Raw genomic sequence first — 24,146 nt, 5'->3', positions numbered from 1 at the left:
GACTTGGAATATGTGAGATTTTGTGTGCACTCTTTAAGAGAGAAGCCTCTGTTTCCAATATATCTCTCCAAAACAAGTCCAGCTGATTTTCAAAGCCCAACTTTCTGGGGCTTTGTCTTTCCAGTGTAGGATCCTTGGGCTGGGAGCCCTGTGTGGGGTTCAGACCCCTCACTCCTCAGAGAGGACCTCTGTGGTTGTGACTTCTCTCCTGTTTGTGGGTCACTGACCTGGGAGTGTGTTTGTGTCCTGACTAGACCATGTCTCTGCCCCTCCTACCCATGTCATTGTGGCTCCTTCTTTATATCTGTAGGTGTGGAAAACCTTTTCTGCTAATCTTCAGATTGTTCTCATAGATAATTGCTCTGTAAGTAGTTGTAATTTTGGCATGCCCATGGGAGGAGGTGAGTTTGGGGTCTTTCTACTCTGCCATCTTGATACCCACCTCCTGCTAATGGAATGATTTTAATGTTATATATTCATTTTGTTTTTGTTTCCTTTTAAATTTAGGTATAGAGTCATTTCTTATGTACTCTGTTCATGAAGGAATCAGGGGAATACCTCTGGAACCAAGTGACAAAATGGATGCCTTGATGCCTATATCAGGAACTTCATTTGCTGTGGGAATAGATTTCCATGCAGGTAAATAGCTTTTATTCATAATTTATGTATAATATTTTCACTTGATTTATTAAACATGATGGAAATATAACCTTTCCATCTGTACTCTGATAGTCAAGATGAGGAATAAGAAAGCAAATCAGAAATGAATTTTTAAGCCTAACACAAATTGTTATAAATAGGTTTTGTCTGAAAAAAATGAAGCAGCATTTTTCTAACATATAACATTTGAATTGCAAGTACATTAAAATGCCATGATTGGCATTTGGTTGCTTCATTTGTATTTCTATCTTTTTTTATCTTTCAGATGACACTTTTACTTTTATCCAACTATAAATATTAAAAATAAAGCACTTTGATTTATTATTTACTTAAACATAATCTTATTTAAATTATTTTCCAGGATGTGGTTATCTATTCTAATACAGGTAATAGCAAATGAAATCCAAATAATGGAAACAATTATAAATGCTAAACCATTCTTTTTACTTTTGAATACAGTAGCTATCATTTCAGAGTCAGATTTTACCTTATCTTCTTGTTTTAGCAAACAGTGAAAGAAAGCAGATTGGACACTGTCCTTTTTTTGTGGCTAACACCAGTGTGTGATCTGGGGGGAGTTCCCTCGTGGTCTAGTGGTTAGGATTCAGCGCTTTCACTGCCATGGCCCAGGTTCAGTCCGTGGTTGGAGAACTGAGATTCCACAAACTGCACGGCAAGGCTAAAAAAAAAAGAATTTGTGTGGTTGGGAATTGATGGTAGAAACTGTTAAATTTATTGAAGGAAATAAATTTTTTGTTCTAATTGCTAACTTCAGATATAGCATAAGCATTGGGTATACTTCTTTCATTAATATTCATATTTATTATTCTACACTTGAAGGATTAAATTTATAAAAACACATTTCTCCATCTCTCATCCAACTAAATCATATGCTTCCTGAGTTAATGTTTTGGTGTTGAAGATGTACTGCATGTTCCCAGTATATTTTTTATATATGTAAAGACAATTTTGTCAGATGTTAAAAAAATTCGTTCTTTGATCTATAATCTTTAAAAAAATCTTTAAACAGCAGCACATGGGCTTCTGGTAGTAAGCCTATTATTTCCCTCGGCTCTAACACATTTTGTTCAATCACGTGTTAATGAATTTTTGGCTACAAATCAGTGAATTACTGGGGATTTTTACAAATGGTTCAAAGATGACTTTTCTTAAGAAAATTATTTGCACCGAATATTTGGAATCACAAAGAGGGAAATTTCCTATGTTTTTTAAAATGGCTTTTTCCGAAAGGAAGTATAGAAGAAATATAGCATAGTTTATTGAGCATTATGTAAATTTTGCCAAAATTAGTGTGATTTTTGATCAAACAAAGCTCTTTGATCCAACCTCATTTTTTGTGGAAGGCTCACTACCCTACCATGCGTAATCCACCCTGCCTCTTATTCACGTACATGTTATTCTGTAGAATTTTATTATATAGGATTTAATAGGTGCAAAACTAAGAAAAACTTGAACTTCTTGAAAAGGGTGTATTTATATATGTGTATATATTTTTACTATGTACACACAGTCCCTTGTTTTAGCCGGTATCACATAGTTTATTCTTTTAAAGACTACGTAATGATTTTTGAAAGTATTTGATAAATTTCCAAATACAAATATCAAATAAGCCATTTGGTCAAATGTCCTGATTAGATCATTTGTAAATCTCTTGTTCCTTAAGGGCAAACTTATTATTTGCATGAGTTGGATTCACTTTCCAAGGTTTGTATGTTGGCCCTGAAATGGTTAAGTTTCATATAATGTGCCATGAGAGCAGATAATTTTATTTGCAAAGAATAGTACTCTCCCTGTTTCTAAATCCTTAGTAATTACTAATATTTTATAACAAACATATTTTGTATCAAAATAGTTTTTCCATGGAGCAATTACTACTTATTAGTTAAAACTTTGTATTCTTCATATTATACCTGCCATATTTTAAAATTACATTCCTAGAAAGGAATTGTTTTTGGAAAATCAGTTTCTTCTAAATGCAAAAGGATATAGGCATATGGAATAGTCATGTGAAATTAGAATGTTTAAGAGTCTATTAAAATTTCTACTGTTAATCAGAAAATAGCAAGATAAAACTTGCTTTGAAATCTAAGAGGGCCAGAGACCTAGGGGCCAGTAAAACATACGGTGGGACGAGACCAGACTTTTGCATCAGACAACTTGGATTCTAAAACCAGTTTAACCACTTACTAGTTCTATGACCTTGGGTAAATTACTTAATTTTTCTGAGGCTCAGTTTCCTCACTTTGGGGGATATTTAGATCGATGTCTGTAAATGTTTGGCACAGTGCTTGATATACATGAGTGCTCAGAAAATAGTAACAATACCTAATAATGGAAAGTAATAAATTGTAGAAATTAGCATATGTGATATATATTTACAAACATATTCTGCAAGCTATGTTTAAGCTCCCAGTTAGCAAAGATTTTGTTTTCTGTTCTTTGACTGATAGTATTTTTTCTATTCAGTTATCTGCATATAGTTGTTTCTTAACTTCTTGAGGACAGAAAGAGCACATTAGTAAACGCCTCTAGTGAAAATGAACTTATTACTACTAATGATGATAATGAATAGTCTGTAGAGCAGATATTTAAAGTCATTAAATGTAAACCTAGGAGGCTAGCAGACAGTAAACCAACTGAAACACTAATGATGATGGTGGTGTTGGCAGTAGTATCAAGAGTTTTCAACCATGTCTCCACGTACATTTGTGCTTCCATCTACTATACAGTCTGATCTTTTAATAATTGCATTTTATGAAAATATGTGAGCATAAGAATGTCAGCAACTTGATTCATAATAGCATTGTAGACCACATACAAGCTCTGTGACTTGATTGAATGAAGCTGCTTTAGGGAGGAAGGAAGGAAAATAATGAATTGCTCCAGAGAGATAGAGAAAATTTTTGATACATCACCCCCTATTTTTTTTTTCAAGACCTTTATAACCTGATTATATGTTCTTCCTCTACTAGTTCCCTTTGCAGACATTCTATTTCCTCTTCTTTCATTAACTGCATTCACTTCAGGACATAATCTCTACTTTTAGGATCAATCAAAGGTAAGGATGACAAAATGAAAGAGCACAGTTGTCCCTTATTCTAAACATAATAAGGAAATGGTGTGAAGGAGGATCACTTGTTAGGTATAGCTATCATAATTTCTATAATACCAATTCACTACCACAATTCTCAGGGATAAATATATGCTCAAACCTGTACATTTCACAACAGATCTGAATCTTGCTGGGTTTTGGTTGTAATGAATTAAAGTTTTCTGCAGTGAAAGGATTTCTTTCACCAGATGAAGCAATTCTGGATACTATCCACAGAAGAAAGAAGACCCTGTGGCTCTTTTTAAATGTTCAAAGCATACTTATCACTTCACTGGAAAAGTCCCATTCCACTGGAAAAAAAAATACTAAGCTTTGAAAATCCTGGCCTGCTGGGTGATATTCCTCCTGATGAATGAATACTGCATTTGATGTTTTAAAAGATATATTTTAGTTAGGGGAAAAGCCTTCAAAATAAAGCTCACTGCTCCAGTTAGTAATATGATCTCCAGTAAGTAATGCTCTATTCAGTTCCGCCACCCACACCTTGGGGGTATTTATGACTTTTTCACAATAATCACATAATAGGATATTACTTAACTAGAGGAAATTCTACTCAGAGAATGGTGATTGACTGAACTTTTCCAGCTTATATGCTTTTTTCATCTTTTATCTCTTTTGTCCAAATTGGAGTTATCCAACTCAGTGTTAACAAATGTTGATTACTATCTGCTAGGAGTAGTACATCACAGCTAAGTTGCTATGGGGGACAAAGATAAACTAGGAATAGTTTCTGAGGTAATGCATGAATGGATAATCTATGGGAATTTTTTTTCTTTTTTAAAGAGAGCATCAAAGTACCATTATTTGGATGTCATTGCTTTACACTCACTATGGGGAATATTCTAATGCCTTTTTACAGCATCACACAGTGATCTGGCTATTAAGACAATACAAAAACTGAAGGAACATTTAACATTATACATCTGTTCAAATCCATAGACTGTAAAACACTAAGACTCAACCCTAATGTAAATTATAGATCCTAATATAAACTATGGACATGTCAGTGTAGGTTCATTACTTGTAACAAATGTACCACTCTGGTAAGAGATGTTGATAGTGGAGGAGGCTGTGAGTGTAGGAAAGGAAAGGGTATATGGGGACTCCTGCTCAAATTTGCTGTGAATCTAAAACTGCTGTAAAAAATAGTCTATTGAAAAAAAACTGCAACAACCCTGAAGGAGAATATGTGACAAAATTCTGTTGCCATATTTACACGGTTGAATATCACCTATTTACATGAAAGATTTTCTCCTCAATAGTTCCACAACATTTGCATATATCTTTGAATGTTAGAAGGAACATTTGACACAATCTAGTGGCATTTCCTCATGTTACAGATAAGGAACCCAGAGAGATCAAGGGCTGCATGGTAATGGAGTGTCCTACTTTTAATTCTTTACACTATGCCATCTTGCCTTTGTAACCACTTAAACGCAATTTTATTTAGACCATTGTTGGCATTACTTGATGAAACTACATGGCACTTCTGCAAATTTGTACTGGTAAAAGATCATGCTTTATTTTGATTTATGTACTGAATCATATTGCTTTAAACCCATCTAATAATTGAAGCAGGTGACACTCAAGTGAGAGTCTCTTTTTTATTATGCCTGGAGGCTTAGAAAAGAGCTGTTTACAATTTTTTTCTAATAACCACTCTGTCACCAACCAAGGCCGAAGAAGAATTATAGAAAGAATTCTTTTTATGTCAGTAACAGCAATAGCTTAAGAAATACAATACTGTTGCTTTGAGACATTTTTTCAATTTTATGGAAACCATTTCCTTGGCTACAAAGTGAATTTTTAGGGCTGGTTCAATTTCTTTCTGTTCTTGTGACAGTGAACAGATACTACTTTGTGTTGTCATTTCAGATTTGTTTCAAGACTATATTTTCAACTCATGAGAACAGTTTGTATGTATTTGTAGATGGTCAAGTCCAGTAAATCTTTCGGGATGTAAAGTATTAACTGCCACAAGAAAACAAAAACTTACCAACATCACGAGGAAACGAATATAACCACGCATAGAATAAGTCATTATAGGTCAAACAAATTATGGGAAATATTTCACGTATCCTTTTTGGATAATGTCTGAACTCAAAACATAAAATACAAAGCAAAACAAAGCAAGCTTCTGTTAGTCATCTGGATCCCTCAATAGGCTACCTGAAACCAAAAGCTCCAGAAAATGCACAGCGATGACCTACTATCATGAAAACTTTGGTCAACTTATTTGGGATGTATTATTCTCTGCTATTGAAAGAACCATGAAGTCTCTTGAAATTTCTTTCCCAGGCAGTTAGCACTCCTCAAGAAAATGAAAGGTCCCAACACCAGCTTTGTACTTATTCCCATGAAGTACATCCACTCTGTTTGGGCACCTTTCTTTTTCCCTCTCCTGAGTCACTCTATTCTGCTATATTTCTTTCTAGCTGCTCAGGATTTTCAGCTCAGGAATCTCTTATACATTTATATCTGATACTCATGTCTTTCTCTACTCCTCTCATTATCAAAGTTGAGTTACCTAGAACCCTATTCTCAAAAGGCCTGGTTACACTTATCATAGTAAATTATTAAGAGCTGCTAAGAGATTGACAAGTTATCTTACTAGTATGTTTGAATGAAGCACAGTATCTTAACCCAACACTGTAAATCCAACTAAGGCACCATTAAAGACATATGAAGAAAATATTTTTATGGATAGGTCAATCTTTTGGATGCTTTTCAAATTATTTCATACTCTATTAGACAATAGATTGGTATCTATTTATTTGTGGAAACTGGATACGCAAATGATATTGTGGAGGTCTCCTTTAGCTTAGGTACATTGATACCATTAATATTGTAAAGTGTAACTTTAACCTTGAAAAAGTGTATTTCCCCTATTTTAAGAAAACCAAGGGTATACTAATTTATTTTTCTTTCTGATACTCTTTCTTTTGGAAAAAAATATATAAAGCTATGATTCAGCTTCTGAGATTGTTGGCCATTAATTTTTTATCAATTTTCTAGTTAAAAGAGGAATAGAAAAGTCATCTAATTGATTTTTGGACTGGTCATACGGAATGGATTGATCTTTTTTTATCATTTGGTTTCATTCTTAGCCAGAGGCCATAAGTAGTAAGAATCCTTTGGGGGATTTGAAAGGAAAAAAGAACTAATTATTTCTATAAATTTCTTATTACTTTTAGAACAGGGACTTGGCTAAAGTAGAAAGCCTAGAAATGGAACTGATCACCCACGAGTGGGTTAGGAACAGGAGGTTTGGAAGAGGAAGAAATTAAAATAGCATCACAAAAACCCTTAATATTTATTAAGCACTTACTACATTACAGGAATAATATTTGGAAAATTTTATGTATTTATGCAGTTTAAATCATCACAGTAATCTGTTGAAGAAGATAGTATTTTTAACAATGAAGAAACTGGATTTTGGGATGAGATATGCATGCAGAGGACAGTTGGTTACTTTGGGGTATTCAAATTCTGCATTAAAGATTTGCATTTGGATTTTTGCCCTTGCAATTTACAAAAGCCGTGAATTGAATAACCAATAGTGGAGTAATCAACATCAGATCCTTGATAATTTCATAGTGAGAATTTTAATTCTATTGTACTAGTGATTGGGAAAGATAATTGATAGGCAATGTCAGCGCCCAGGGTTTGAGGGAATGATGATAATATGGTCAACAATTGTAGAACTGCCCCTGCTAAACTTAGGGGCAGAAGATTAATGGTACAGCCTCATCTGAGAGAGAGTAATGATGATGATAATCATCATTGTCAAAAGGAGAATGAGAAGAAAGAGAAAATCATTTATCTCATTGCGTTTATATTATTTAACTATTGCTGTATAACAAATGACCAAAACTTAGCCACTTACAGCAATTAATATTATCTTATAGCATCTATGAGTTCCCTTAGGTCTCTCATGAGGCTGCCTTCAAGGTGTTGGCCAGATATGTGGTCTCATCATAAGTCTCGACTAGGGAGGATCTGCTTCCAAATTATCCATGTGGCTGATGGCAGGAATTATTTTCTTGTGTGTGTTTGACTGAGAGTCACAGCTCCTCACTGACTATTTTAGTTTCTTGTCATAAGGTCCTCTCCACAGGGCATTTCAAAATATGACTGCAATCTTCCCTTAGAGCTAATGAAAAAAGAGTGAGAAAGGGCGCACAGCAACTGGAAGCCAGACCTTTTATAACCCAGTCTCAGAAGTGATATCTCATCATTTTAGTATATTCTATTTATTAGAAGCTAGTTAGTAGGTCTAGGCCACACTCAAAGGAAGGGAGTAGAGGAGGGAATCAATACCAGCTGGTGTGGAACATTGGTGGCCACATTAGAGGCTGCTTATCACAATATTATAGATTTTTATTGATATTATCCCTATACAGTGGTGTCTAAGAGGTGAATTTTGATTGTCAGTTTGAATTATTAATGATGCTCCTATATGGACAGCTTCTGTATTCTGGTTTAAACCAAGTGAGGATGAATTAATGTAAAGAACCAGGATCATGGTCTTGAATCCGTTTTTAACTCTAATTAATAGTAAGCCTTGGATACCTGAAGAAGTGCTCCAGGTAGAGAAAAATAATAAAGCCTAAGTAAACTGTCAACTGCTTTACAGGTGGAGTGGGACAAAGCTGGGGTTTGAACTTATACATACATATATACATATACACACACATATATATGCGTGTGTGTGTGTGTGTGTGTGTGTGTGTGTGTGTATATATATATATATATATATATATATATATATTTCCCAAACCCTAGTTTTCTTTACACTACCATGCTAGGGTAAGATGAAAGTGAGGAAAGATTCCAGAAGTATCCAAGAATGAATGAGTATTCAACAACAACAACAAATGTGTTATATAAGGCAAAGGCTCAGAGATATTGGACCATTCAGTGCATGGGGTTCAGAAAGTCAGGCTGGGGACAGGGGATAGTTGGTGGTCCTAGTACTAAGTATCTAACTTAGTAGTTCTATGGCAGTGGTTCTCAACTGGGGATGATTATGCGCCCCAGATTACATCTGGCAATATCTGGAAACATTTTTCATTGTCACGACTGAAAGGGTGCTACTGGCCTCTACTGGGTAAGGCCAGGGATGCTGCTAAACAATGCACAAGACAGATTACCACAATAAAGAATTATTCAGGCCCAAATGCTAATAGTGCCAAGGTAGAAAAATCTGACATGTATTTTCAATGATTTTGAAATGCACCTCTAGTTTAGTGACACTGTCCTTGAAAGCAGCAGACCCAATGTCTTTTTCATTAGGGTACTATTTGTTATCCTGGTCATCTCATTCATTAGTACCTGGCTTTTAATATCATGAACTTGCCAAATTTGCTTTTGACCAAAATTCCGGAAAAATTCTCCATCAAAACCCAGCAACTCTCTCAAATCGACCTTTACGGTTTTTGACCAGTGTCTGGAGAAGTCTTCATGTAATATTAACTTACACTAAATCTTTTACTGACAGCTGTCTGGCACCAAAGCTTTATAAGAAAACCTCTTCCAAAAAATTGCTTAAAGCTGTCTAGGATTGCCTGGGGGATACAGAGGTGTGTAACACCAACAGAATTATGAGCGCAGTTACTTTCTTCTTGACACCAATGCAGGCTGTGTGTTGACTGATGTTAACTACGCTTAGAATGAGTTCTATTGCATCCAGTGTTTCTGTCTAGAATTTTGTGTCCAGGAAGGGAGCCCCAAAATACTTGGCAATAGTTGACAGTTCTTTATGCTCACCCACCATGGTGCACAGAGCAACTATGTAAATCTTCCAAGGATTATCTTAATCTGAATTAAGAGGGACATTAAAAAAGGGACATTATCTCCCTTTGTTTGCTATGGGTAAAGCATTCTGTCAGTGTGTTCATTTAGGACTATGTTGGGGGAAAAAAAATCCTGATTTCATTAGTCTAGAATTTTATTTGTTTTATTTATTTATTATTTAATTTTACTGAAGACGGAAGGAGAGGAGTTAGATGTAAATTAAGTAGAAAAAACTCAGATGGAACTAGAAATGGAACTTGATTGTCAGTATATTAAATACTAGAATAGATTACTTACTGGGTATACATCTCTGGCTCTGGAGTATTTTAAAGAGTTAAAACAAACAAACTACCTCTTCTGAATCATGATTTCTCTGGGTCTCTTCCAGCTTTTTGACTATTCAACTCCCACTATTAACAGCTTCAACAGTAACAACCTGTAGGCTATTTTTTAAAACCATCTATTTTCTTAGTCAACAGTCATTAAAACCTATATGAACAGAATCATAATTAGGTTTGCATAGTTTGAGTACAGAAAGTAGACTATTGTGAATCTATCCTTTTTTTCAGGGGCAAAACAAATGTTCACAGGACAGATTCTATTTATGTTGCTGCTTTCCTTACAAATTAAATATTAAGATACTAAAAAGAACTGATGATTCCACAGTAATTCAAGGTTCTAACTATAGATGAAAAGCTATTTTCTAAATCCTGGATAAAAGGATTCAAAATTTTTATTTTGTTACTTATGAGACATTATTCTGGTTAGAAGGAAAAAGAGCTAAGATTTATTGGTGACTTATTAATACCCTTACTTACAATGTGATGATAGCATTACGGTTGTTTACATTTAATGTTTTCCATTAATACTATTTTAGTGATAAAGCAAGTGATATTTTTGAGCTTGGCTCAGATTTGAATTTATAGATACAATAAAGGATTACAGCGAGTATATTTGTATACTATTTGCAATATTCATGTGAATCCCTATTAACTCAAAATAATGATGATTAAATAAAACAGTAGATATCTGTCAGCTCAATCATCATTAAACATTATTAAAATAAGCTTGTGGAGTAATAGTCATTAGTTCAGCAATCATTTATTGATGGCAGATCTCAATTTTTAAATAAATAACTTTTTTATTAAAAATTCTTTATTAGAATTGTACATAATGGGAAATTTGGAAAATTAGGAAACATGAAACAAAGTTGAAGTAAAAAATTACCAGTACTATTACTACATCAACAGCAATTATTAACATTTTGGAATATTAATATTCATGCTGTGTTTTTAAAATACAAATAATCTTGCTATTGATAAAATTTTGTCCTAATCTTTTTCTAACTAACTATTTTAACATGGACACTTTGCTATGTTGTGATTAACAATCTGTAAATACTATTTTCAGTAGGGGTACATTATTTATCATGTGGATTACCATGATATTTTGACCTTTCCAATATTTTTGGACATTTTGATTATTTCCAAATTTTGGCTGTAAATCTTTTCAAACATTTTTGATAATTCCTCAAAATACAATTGCTTTTTCTTTATATAACTAGCAACTGTTTTGAGATATCATTCACCTACCATAGAATTAATATACTTGAAATGCTAAGTCAGTGGTTTGGGGTATATTCACAGAGCTGTGCAACCATCACCACTATCTAATTTTAGAACATTCTCATCACTCTAAATGGAAGCTCCATACCCATTAGTAATTCTCATGTTTCTCCTAACTTCCTAGCCCTAAGACAACCACTAATCTACTTTCTTTCTGTATAGATTTGCCTATTCCGGATACTTGTCTATTCAGATTAAGAGATGCTAACTGTAACAAAGCGCTCCTTCTGCTACTGTTGCTACTGTATATATCTCTTATATGAGCATTAGTTTATTCTATTGTATTTTGTAATGATTTTCCTGAGACCCAATAGTGGCAGCAGCTTTACTGTTAGAACTATTCCAAAAAGGAAAATGAATCTCAGGGACAAGAGCAAAGGCAGCATAGTTTTAACATCTTTCTCCAAGTAGAAAATCTCTTTTCATTGGCAAATTTGGAAAATCAAAGTTTGATTTTATTAAGGGAAATGTTGTCTCCTCAAAATGGGATTTAAATATCATTCAGGTGTATATGGCAAGTATGTCAGGGGAAACTTGAAACCATGAGATCATGGCTCAGTTTCTTGGCACGAATTATACTTGAAGATTTTCTGGGGGAAAAATAATTCTTAAGATATTATTTTTGTATTTACATCAACTGAGATATCAAGGAGTGGAATACACATTTTGCATGAAATTTGAAGCTAAAATTATATTTCAAAATACACCCAAAATCATAGTGGAAAAATTGAGAATAGTGGTCATCATCAAAAGGATTTTTGAACACTTATTCCTTTAACTTTAAAAACCAAGTTTCATTCATGTTGCTGTAGTCTACTTCTGTTTCCAGATATTTATTTTATGGAGATTACACTTTCACATAATGTATGCCTAAAACATTATAACTATGTAGGCAAATATTAGTTTTTTGTTGTTGTTGTCGTTGTTGTTATCTTTTTACGTTCAGGTCACAGATGGGTGTGTGAGATGGTTCCTGTTTACTGGGAAACTATGCCCCATCCATAAGAGACATTTCAGGATACCCAAGAACTGCTTTTTTAAGGTTACTTAGATATTAAAGGTCTTTGCACATTTACAGTCACACTTCAGGGATGACTGAGAAATTCAGTCTGGAAATTCCTTTTGTGTTGTGTCGTTTTCCTTTTGTGTGAAAGAATACAGTCCCATAACATGCAGACTTCAAAGGCATGCCCATATCACAATACCTATAAATTACAAGGCTGGGATTGGTAAATGATATGACCTTGCAAGCTTTAACCTTTTGGTTTTGTTTTGTTTATTTTTTTTTTATGTGGACATTGGTAAAGTCTTTATTGAATTTGTTACAATACTGCTTCTGTTTTTTTATGTTTTGACGTTTTGGCCACAAGGCATGTGGGATCTTAGCTCCCTGACTAGGGACTGGACCTGCACCCACTGCGTTGGAAGGCGAAGTCTTAACCACTGGACAGCCGGGGAAGTCCCCAGTTTTAGCCTTTTTGGATTTAAATTTTTCAACTGGTAAAATGCAGATAAGTCTATGGCAAGAAATAAGGAACAGCTGGTGTCCATGCTTTCTTTAATAAACTTTCGCATACTACAAAGCCATCTATTTACCGAAAGCAGTCATAAAACATTTTGCATATATAAATTGTGGTTTGTGAATACAGAATAATAATAACAAAATAATTCATTATGCATTAAAACAAATATAAAACTTGAAATCAGAATGAACTGGTTGATATTTTATACACCTGTTTGTAGGTGGATTCCTTCCATTTGTCCTTAGTGGATTCTCCATGCCTTGTTTCACTGTACTCATATAACTGACCTATGTAATCTGCTAGATTTCCAGGCAGGCTAACTTGTGTTGTTAAAGACAGTTTCCCACTGGTAACACTGATTCTTACACTCTAGTCAGTATCGGATGGAACGTACAGTATCAGGATGGATGTACAAAAGAGCATTATACTACTATGACTCTAAATTTTATATGGATTGCTAATGTACTAAAATATATATAGATAAATACTCCTAGGACTTTTTTTTTAATCTTAGCAATAGTAATGTGTTGACAACTCTTGATATCGCATCAGGTGTTCAAAATTTAAATGAGCCATGATGATAATTATGTTGTTAAACAAAAAGATTAAATGGCATGGAACAATCAACTTGCCCTATGTCCTGGAAATTGCATCCTATAAAAATAGTCCTGCATTTGCAATTACACATAATCCATAATACCGAAAAATGTGGTAATTGCTGATTTAGACGCTTTACACGCTTCAGAATTACTTACTCTCTGAAGTTCTCCTCCATCCCAATGGGTTAACATCATGCCAGCTGTCTCAGATCACTTTCAAGCTATTCCTGTTTCCATTTAATCAGCGATTTACAAGACTTTCCGAGATAAGAGACTTTAGAGATTATCTAATTCAACCTGATTGTTTTTCATATAAGACAAAGGATTTGTTCCAAAATGGCCATCATGCTGACTAACTTCATGGAAACAGAGACGTACTAAGTCGTACTAAGGAACGCTGTGCCAGCTCTAGCTGCTTGAGTTTTCCCATGTACATGAATGAGCGAGCTTTCATATGATAGCATTCTGTCCACCCCAGCTGCTGTCAAGCAGAGCAGAGACATCAGAGCAGGAAAAACTGCCCCTGTCCCTATTGCAGGTTCATAAGCAATACTGTTGCTTTCAGCCATTAAATTTTGGAATGACCTTAGAAACTGGCACAGGCACAAGCCTCGTAGATAGCCTCATCCACCAGCAGGCCCTGTAACTGAATAATGTAGTCAAATATAGGGGAAAACATATTAAAATTATTGATATTTAATTTTTTCTTGTACCTTTTAAAAATTTATATTTTTGCATGTTGTATATGTGTTTACATGTACAATGGATTAACATAACGTAACATATATTATGTAGGCAGGCAGGCAGCAGAGCAAGAGGAACTACAATTCTACAGTCTGTGGAATGAAAACCACATTCACAGAAAGATAGACAAAATGAAAAGGCAGAGGACTTTGTACCAGATGAAGGAACAAGATGAAAACCCAGAAAAACAACTACATGAAGTGGGGAAAGGCAACTTTCCAGAAAGGAATTCATAATACTGATAGTGAAGATGATCCAGGACCTCGGAATATATATTATATTATATATATATATATTTTATATATATAATATAATATATATAATATATATTATATATAATATATTATATATATAATATATATAATATATTTTATATATAAATATATAATATATATAATTTATATATTATATATAATATATATTTATTATATAATATATTAATTTAATTATATAATATTATATATGTAATATATATATTGTATAATTAAATTAATATAATTTAATATAATTAAATTAAATTATATTATATTAAATTATATTAAATTAAAATATATTTATATTATATATATAATATATATTAAATTAAAATATATTAAAATATATTTTAAATAATATTAAAAATAATTTTATTTTTAAAGATAATTTATTTATCTTATTTTTGCCAACTCTATAAATACAAAGTAAAAAAATGAAGCTTATATATGGAGGAATTGGAGAAGTGCTGAAGAGTCTCTCCTACTCACAAAGTTCTTTCATTGTTGCAACAGAAACATACCACTATCCCCAGAAGGCCCCTTCAAGCGTTTATCAACTGTATCATGAACCATATATTAATCCAAGGCTGGACAACTTCCCACAGATATCACAGAACCTCAGAACAATCCTGTGAGACAGGCTTTATTCTCATTTTAAGGATTTTTACTCAGGCTCAGAGAGGTTAAATAACTTGTTCAAAGTCCCACATTTGATACACTGTGGCGCCCGAATACATATCCAGTTCTCTCCTTCCTCTGAATTTCAATTCTCTTTCCACCTTAACATATTCCCTCTGCTAAACAGTAATAGTTTATTTAATTACTTAATGCTTTGAATCTAAAGAGACAAGTTATAAGCTAATATATAGTCATTGTGAAGAAGTGGGCCACAGACAGAGTTTTCATACTGAAGATAACAAAATGGCTCTTGCCTTAGGTAGGAAGTCGGGGAGGTAGGGCAGTGGAGCACCTGGGTTCACGAAGAAAATATTTTATTAAATGGAGCAAATCTGATGAAGGACAAAAATGAGAGAGGAAGAAAAGGGAGAGTGAACTCTCAAAGTGGAAAGTATTTAAAAAAATATTCGCCCATTTTGCAGATTGTTCCAGGATAGTCATAATTTTAAGAAAACAAACGAGTGCTCATTATTTATTTGAAAGAAGAAAGCACTTCTACAGTGATTTTTTAAAAGTTAAAAACTGCCTGATCAAATTAGGTTGATTCTTCTCCTATTATAAAATACAACAGAAACCAAAAGTGTGTCTTTATTTTAAAGAATTTCAATAATAGAAATTGACCATTTAGACTTAGGTATTGCCTTTAAATTCAGTAGAGTTAATTATTTTGAATGGGTTGACCTTCAATTCTTTAAAATAATTTTGCATATTCTTTTACATTTCAACCATCTTTTAATCATTGCTTTGAAAAGAATACCATGACATAAATGTAAAGTTTTGGGGGGCTACAAACTTTCGTATGCATCTTAGCTTCCAAGAGTTTTCTCAGTAAAAGTGAGCAGTCTGTGTCCTGTTTACTTTTTTCTACTACTGAAATCATTTCTTTTTTAGTTTGAAAAATAATGCTATATTTGAATTTATTCTTTTTAAGCAGCAAATAATTGGAAATCCAATCTTATTACTGAATTGTGCTGTTATTCATTAGCCAGTTTCATTGGCCCAACAATCTTGAGCACCGACTTTGTGCCAAACACTCTTCTACATACTGAAGTTGCAGCAGAAACAAAACTGACATCTCTGTTCACATGGAGTTTATATCCTAGTGGGAAAACTAGATCACAAACACTCACCAACACCATCCCCCCCAATATAATTTGATGTCAGATAGTAATAAGTGCTAAGAAGGAAAAGCAGTTTAAAGAGTGAAAGATTCAAAGTGGCTGCTATTTTAGATTGAGTGTTCAGGGAAAATTTTGAGAGGTGAATTTTAGCCTGAATGAAAGAAAAGTGAATCCTGCACAGATTCATTGCAAAGCAGAGGCCTTGTAAGCCCTAAGATAGGAGTGTGTTGAGGTGTTGAACTAGTAAGGAGGCTGGTGGGGCTGCAGTCCTGTGAGCCAAGCTGGCTGAGAAGTAAATTCCCTGACATTTGGGTGGAACTTGACTCCTTATCTTCTACTTCTTGGGCCGTATGAGTATCTTCGCAGCAATAATCCAACCTTTAATTCTCTCTGCCAGCCAGATACGACTGGAGGCTTATCTGATGGTGTGACCCAAACCTTAATTTCTAAATGGTCTGAATCCTTGGTCATACCTCTCAGATTGGGGTTTCTGCATGTGTCTTTTCAGGGAAAGTACTAGAAGGCTCCTGATTGAATGACTCAGGTTCCACACATACTCGTCCCTGGCTGTATAGTATGAAAGCAGCCCTACCTCCTCATGCTGCTCAGGGTCCATACTGGTTTGGAGGCTTCTCTTTTCACCTGCTGATCCCTAGACACAAGAAGTGCAAAGTCTCTCGGCAGCAGCTGTAGCTTGTAGTTCAATGGGACCCTTGCCACGGTCCTTTGGTGAAAGTGTATCCGTTTTGCAATCGGGAGCTCCAACCCTGCAGAATCCAGAGTCGCAGGGAAGGAAAGCACAAAATCCTCCAGTGGGTCATTGAGAGTATCGGTTTCATCTTTTAATTCTTAATGCACTATCCTCAGAAGCAATCACTGATCTGACTTTTATCACCATATGTTAGTTTTGCCAATTCTAGAAGTTTATTTAAGTGGAATCACACAATATGTATTCTTTTGTGTCTTGTTTCTTTCCCTTCAGACAGTATTTTTTAGATCCATCATACCGTTGCATGTGTTAGTAGTGTGTTCCTTTTTATTGTTGAGTAATATCCCATTGTGTGAATATACCATAGCCTATTTATCTATTCTTCCATTGATGAATGTCTTTGTATATTTCTAGTTTGTGGCTCATATGGATAAAGCTTTGGACTTTCTTGTACGTAGCTTTTTGTGGGCATAGTTTTCATTATCTAACTTTGTGATCTAATCATCAAATTTCATACATTGGGATAAAACAACAGCAACAAAATAAGACATATATTGTGGGATTTATAGGAAGACATTCTTCTTCATACGTGTCTTAGAGACTTCGTCATGGCAAGCATTCATTCAATTTGAAGTCCAAGGGAAGGCTGCAGGCCCACTTAGTCACTCACTACATTTCCTGAAGCACTAGAGTTTCCTTTTGTAGACTCCTATCCAATTATTTACTAGTTTGTCACAGTTTTTCTTTTAAGATCTAAGAGGCTTGAAGCTCAAGGTAATATAGCAGGAGGGAAGGATATACACACACACACACACACACACAAGATATACATATATAGAGAAAATTGTTCTACCTCTTCTTTGATAATTGGAAACATTTCAAGTTAACTACTTCAGAAAAAGTTTTGTCCTTGATCTACCCTTCTTAAGATGTTCTATCACTAGCTTTCTAAAACTATTTCATTTGTATTCTCACTGAATCAAAATTTCTTAAGGAGTCTTGTTTGTCTTTATCTCCCTAGGATGTATTACATTTTTCAGAATGTCTGAGCCTACCTTATTATTATTTCTTATTAAATTACATCTCTCTTCACTTACTTGATAGTGCAAGCTGATATGGGATCTTTTTTTTTTTTTCTGTTTCATTGTAGTTAGTTTTCTGATACAATCTTTAACCTCTCATCAGCATAAGCATGGTTTAATTGAGGTGAAAAAATCACCCTTTGCCTGAGCTGTGCTCTAAGACTGTTTTTAGTCAACTTGTTCCTCATTCTGCTAAGAGCAAGAATACTATTTCTAATATGTACCCTCCAAAGCCTAGCTCATACGAATACCTTCTTTGCTTCAAGGTTTTGTTTGTTTGATTTTCAAGTATTTCTTCATTCCTAAAATGCAAATTTTATGGTTAATATAGTTCTGGTAAAATTTTGCTGCAATTGTTGGAGCTTCTTATTTTACTGAATGGGTAGAATACTGAGTGTTATCCAATTAAATTATATTAAAGATTAGAGATTTTTGATATATTATCATAAAATCTTCTGAATCTGTTTAGGAATGATTATTAAAATGAAGAGTTCATTTCAAGCTGGTGGAGCACTGTTTAACCTTTTACTATGGAAACTTTCAAATAAAAAAAAAAAAGGTAGAGGGAAGAGTATAATGAACTCCCCCTACCACTCCACTCCACGCCCATCACCTGTATCAATTCATGTCCAATTTGTTTCATCTAATTCAAGTAAATTCAAGACATCATATAATTTCATTATTAAGTTGTACTGAACAATATGAGACAAATACTATATGTTTTTGTGTATAGCTTGTCAAACACTGTTGTAATTTTAAATATTCAAAATTTCAGAAAGTGCTGACTTGAGCCTAAACTTTGTGAAATCACATTTAGCTCATTTAACTAACAGTTGATATATAATGAAATTTATTTTAAAATGATAATTACTATAATGATATCCTGCTACCTTAATTTAATATTTTGTCATAGGAGGGAATATATAGTTTCATTAATAGGACATATTGCATATTCATTCTTTAACTGATTCAGTAATCAGCTAAAGTATTACTACCTTAGGAAATTATTTCTTATCCTCTGAGCAAATTATATTTTATATTACACTTCTTTGCTCTATATAATACTCTGATTTTAACACTATTGTTTTTACCATTACTTTATTCAATTTGTATTGTTGTTAATTGAATATTACATGTATTCAAATATCATGTATGGAAAGCTGGAGATAGACATTGTGAATCCATAATGAACAAAAACCAGGTTCAATCTATTGGAAAGGAAGATGCATAAAAGGGAGCTGTGCAATACCCTGAGTTAAGTACAACTATAGAGATAAGTACAAGTTATTATGAAAGCAACAAGGAGGATGGTGAACTAGACTGGAATAATCAAGAAGCCTTCCTGGAGGAGGAATGCATGAGTCTTAATGTCTGAATAATAGTTTCCTGGGTAATGAGGTGCAAAAGAATTGACAAAAGAAAAGGCATAGAGATGAGAAGTGATATGATGGGTGTGTGTACTGAGAGTGAGAGTGAAGGCAATTACAACTAGGGCGGTGCTGCTGGAGTCAAGCCTGAGGCAGGAAGTGTACTAGACAAAACCCAAGAAGTAGGACGGGCTGAATCTTTTCCAAGAGGGAAGCAAGGTGCATGCCCTGTAACTGAATAATGTAGTCAAATATAGGGGAAAACATATTAAAATTATTGATATTTAATTTTTTCTTGTACCTTTTAAAAATTTATATTTTTGCATGTTGTATATGTGTTTACATGTATAATGGATTAACATATATTATGTAGGCAGAGAGAGTGAATACTCAAATTATTCTACTCATCAGAAAAGTTTGGAGGCCACTGTTCTTGATCATAGATGTCCTCATATGACTTACTAAGGAATCTGAACTTCATCCGAGGTCATGAGAAACCTAGGAACATGATCAGTGGTAAGTGAGAAGGTCTGATTTGCATTTTAACTAAGTTGCCCTGATAGTTGTGAGAATGGGTTTGAGGAGGATAACATTGTAGGAAGGGAAACCATTTAGGAAGCTGTTGCAACCATTCAGAAGAGATATGGTAAGGACCTGAATGAAACTGTAGTGGTACGTGCAGATTGAAAAAAATAAATAAAAGGAGTTAAAACATGCGGGACTTGGTGATTCACTGGATGTGGTGGTAAATAGATGCAGAAGGGATCAAGGACAATGCTCAGATCTTTGGGTGATGAGGAGTCTGTTCCTCCCATCAACTTAGAGCACACAGTGGATTTAGGGCAGCTCTGGTAGGTTTATCTTCTGACATATTGACTTTGGACTTTTTTATGGCATGAAGGCATGCAGCCATGCTAGGTTATTCATTCACTGAGCTTTTATATCATTACAGTCCAAAGTAATGCACTGGCTTCTCAGGAGCTAACTAGAAAGATTATATGGAGCCTTCCTTTTAATGTACTCTCAGTATAGGTGGAGAAACAACTGTGACTTACTATAAAATGATAGGTGATATAGATGACTACCAAGTACTTACAAGAGGGTGATTGGTTCTCTGGGAAGATTGAAGGAGGCTTCTTGGTCATTTTGGTATCCCCTAGAATACACGTAGCCTTCAAAAAGTATTGATATACATTTTTTTTTAATTTTTAGCAAGAATTTGTTCATTGTGCTTTTTTCTGAAAGCTCAGAACACATTTTTTTTTAACATCGTTATTGGAGTATAATTGCTTTACAATGGTGTGTTAGTTTCTGCTGTATAACAAAGTGAATCAGCTATATGTATACATATATCCCCATATCCCCTCCCTCTTGCGCCTCCCTCCCACCCTCCCTATCCCACCCCTCTAGGTGGACACAAGGCACCGAGCTGATCTCCCTGTCAGAGCATATTTATATACTGTGTTTTATTATCATGTTAGCTACAATTCAATAACAGTAAAGTCAAACTAGAAAATAATTATATCATAAGATTCTTAAACATCTATCTGTCATATATGTGATATACGTAGACATTTAAGACAGCCATTGAGGATGGAAATTTTATTGATTCTTTAACAGTGTTAATAATAACTCTTTTCTATTCTGGAAAAAAAATTTTTTTTTGGCCTGCCTTTTAAGTACAATAAACACTGACAATGTCAAGTAATCTTTAGAGCAAAGTTTCTGTATAACTTTTAATAGCAAACTTAACTTTGCCTTCCTGAAAATATGGGATGTCACTATGCATCCAAATCAATGTTAACTTTTAATATAAATAATTCATAGCTAGTTGGCTTTGAAAATATATAGCAATGCCGAGTGTTTGCTTTCAATAAATTTTCTACTGTTTTTGTTATTTCCTTGGATGATAATAATTCACATTAGATGTTTGTCCTTTTAGAGAAGAAATATTAAAATATTTTCTGTCTAGTTTCACATTTATAAAGATGGTAGTATGTTAAAGTAAAACCACATTAAAACTTCAAAAGCATACAAAATTGCCAAATTTATTAGTTAGTATACCTTTCATTTTGTTATATACTCTGTATTTTTAATTTTAATAGTTGATACTTTATTATGTATATTATGCACTAGGCATTAAGTACTGTAACAAACCATTTATTTATTTATCCTCACAGCAACTCTATTATTCCCAATTTACATATTGGGAAACTGAATGGAAAGGTTAAGGAACTTTCCCATGTCATAGAGCCTTTAAGTAGTAGAACTGGGATCTATAACTCAGGAAATTAGGACACAGTATGCAAGATGTTAGTTATTATGCTACATTCCTCTCTTTAGTAAACTTCTTAAGTAAGGAAATTTTTTTTTCCACCAGAGGTAATGAAGAAAAAAAAAATCCAAACTTATTTGCTGGAAAATCCTCTGTTTTTAAAGTTTACACTTGATCTTTGTCTGATTTATTAATTTGAGGTATAATATAGAAATCAAGCATTTGAGGAACAAGATTTCTGCCTTTTCCCTATTCAAAAATAAAAGTGGTACAGAGTGTCATTATTTTCTGAAGCAGGTTGATGGTTTCCTGAATAAATGTCTGAGTAGGTGTCCCCTGAAGATGTATCTACTCAACATGCTGTCTCAATTTTACAGCTTAGTTTTGAAAGTCTAAAACAGAATAAATTAAAACAATTTCTCCTTGGAGCTGCCATCGGTCCTCTCCAAATGTGAAAAAGATGAGAGCGTGACAGGACGTTTTAGTTCTCATATGTTACCTGAAAGTCAAAATTAGGCACACAAGGGCTGTGAGAACTAACTTAATGCCTATGAAAAACAGCACAGTGCAATTGCTTTGAAGAGAAAAAACAGTGAATGCTTAAGAAAATGTGAAAGATTCTTTTTGTTACCCTGAGAGGAAACCGTTCAAAACCTGAAAATGGAATTGCTTTTATAATAAGTATGTTTAATGCAAATTTCATTCAGGGCACAAAACCTAGGCAGGCATATATTTCTTACTTGATAAAAGAGTAATTTAAAAGAGAATGTACATTATCTAAGGTTTCATAACATTGTACCTTAAGGGGATTAAGATATCTAAAACTTTTGAAGTCTGCAGATTTTATTTTATTCACTCACAAGATGGAGTTCTTGCTGATTTGTTACTGTGGAGAATTGCCCATTAGTGTTTGTATTGATTTGCCTTTTTCAAAATGAAAGAAACAAATGTAATTCATTAGAACTTTATTATTGAATCCCTTTTAATATGGTATATCAAGAACTTGGGTCATTATTAACCTGCAAAATATTTGAAAAAATGATTTCAAAATTGGAAAAGAATAGAAAGTACAACTTAATTCTTATCTGTTCCCAGGCATCTGATAATTTAGAACTGGCTGTCATCACAGCTTTTGCTCACAACTCTTCCTGAAATGAACTTGCTGTTCCCCCACTCCTGTTACGGAGGTGATTGCATTTATTAAATTGGTTCTTTCTCTAAACTAGGTTTCTAGGAACTATATTGTGCATCTCTCCTAATCCAAATGCTCTCCAGTCTTCAAGGATCAGCCAAAGCCTCACTTCTTCCATGAAATCTTCCCTGATGACCTTGACTTCGACCTTGCTTTCCTCTCAGTTTCTATAACATCATAGTCTGCTCCAGAGGTTTCAACTGGTGCACCATGGCACAGAGTGTGCCAAAAATGGGGCATGACTGGAAAGTAGCAGCTGCACTGGTAGTACTAAACCTTTCCTTTTTATCAGACAACTTACTAGTTAAACCGAAAGAGATCTCACTCTTTATTTATTTATTATTTTATTAAAATTATTTACTTATAAAGAATATATACTATTATTGTATTACATGTTATGACTGAATACATTATAAAATATATACCAAATAGAAATTTTAAAAGCATAAGGGACAAAAAGTAAAAACTACAATTTTAACATTTTCTTGCACTGCCTTGGATTTTCTTAATTTTCCTAGTTGTTCCCTAGAGTGTGTTTACTCAACTTTGATGTGACTTGTCTATAACATATGACTTGCTATATTAAAACATGTATATGTTTTATATATATTTTATATATATATAATACCTTATCTAGTTCTAAGAATCATTTTATGTAGCTTCCCAAAAATGCAGGAATTTCAATGAGATGAACAATTAAGATGGAACAGATGAGTGCCAAGAGAAAAATTAGGGGAAAAGAAACATGAAATGAGAGATAAAATCACATTGTAAAAGTCTATATTTTTGCTAGAAGTTTGCAGCAAATTTAATTTTTATATTTCTAACAACCAGTTTGGGAAGAGGAACATAATCAATTTCAGGGCTCACAATGTCTATATAATCAAAAAAAAAACAAACCAAGCAAAGAATACATACCTGTGGCCTAGGATACAAACATAGTTCAGTAAAAGCCAGCTTATTGGGAATGGAGAAGGATCAAAGCAAAGTAATCTCCCTATGAGCTACCTTATAATTTGACCTGATTCAGGCATAGATTGCAGAACAGTAATTTCTAACAGATCTGGGGCCCGTGGCATATCAGAATCAAGTAAACAAATTTTTTTTTAATTTTTTTTTTCAAGTTAAAGCCCTCCCCAAACTGGAGAAAAAAAATACCTCCCCCAAAGCTGATATTCTGGAGGTTATATCAAGCTCTTTTCTCCCCCTTCTCCCCTTGAAAATCCCTTTGGCAAAGAAACATTAATAACAATGAGATTGTAATGGGGGTTACGGTGCGATGTTGTGGGGAGTAGAATTTTATAATAGAAATCTCCTTCTCAAGATCTTGGACCCTGTTAAATAACAGGTGTTTTTCTTCTTATCTGTACTTTTGACAGGTTAACTAG

At 33.9% G+C, this 24,146-nt stretch overlaps 1 protein-coding gene across 9 annotated transcripts in view; it reads left to right on the top strand.

The window, feature by feature from the left end:
- Positions 1-24,146, top strand: part of LRP1B (LDL receptor related protein 1B) — a 1,831,517-nt gene that overhangs the window by 1,312,554 nt on the left and 494,817 nt on the right. For all 9 annotated transcript variants that reach the window (XR_013828854.1, XM_079925113.1, XM_079925117.1 and 6 more), the window contains one exon: positions 508-639. Coding sequence is in view for 8 of the 9 variants with exons in the window: in XM_079925113.1 (XP_079781239.1) it covers positions 508-639 (132 nt within the window). In the remaining variant the exon portion in view is untranslated. The remainder of the gene's footprint in view (positions 1-507; positions 640-24,146) is intronic.

Source organism: Stenella coeruleoalba (assembly GCF_951394435.1).
Source record: "Stenella coeruleoalba genome assembly, chromosome: 6".
NCBI classification, from domain to species: Eukaryota; Metazoa; Chordata; class Mammalia; order Artiodactyla; family Delphinidae; genus Stenella; species Stenella coeruleoalba.
This window is presented reverse-complemented; position numbering and strand designations above follow the sequence as displayed.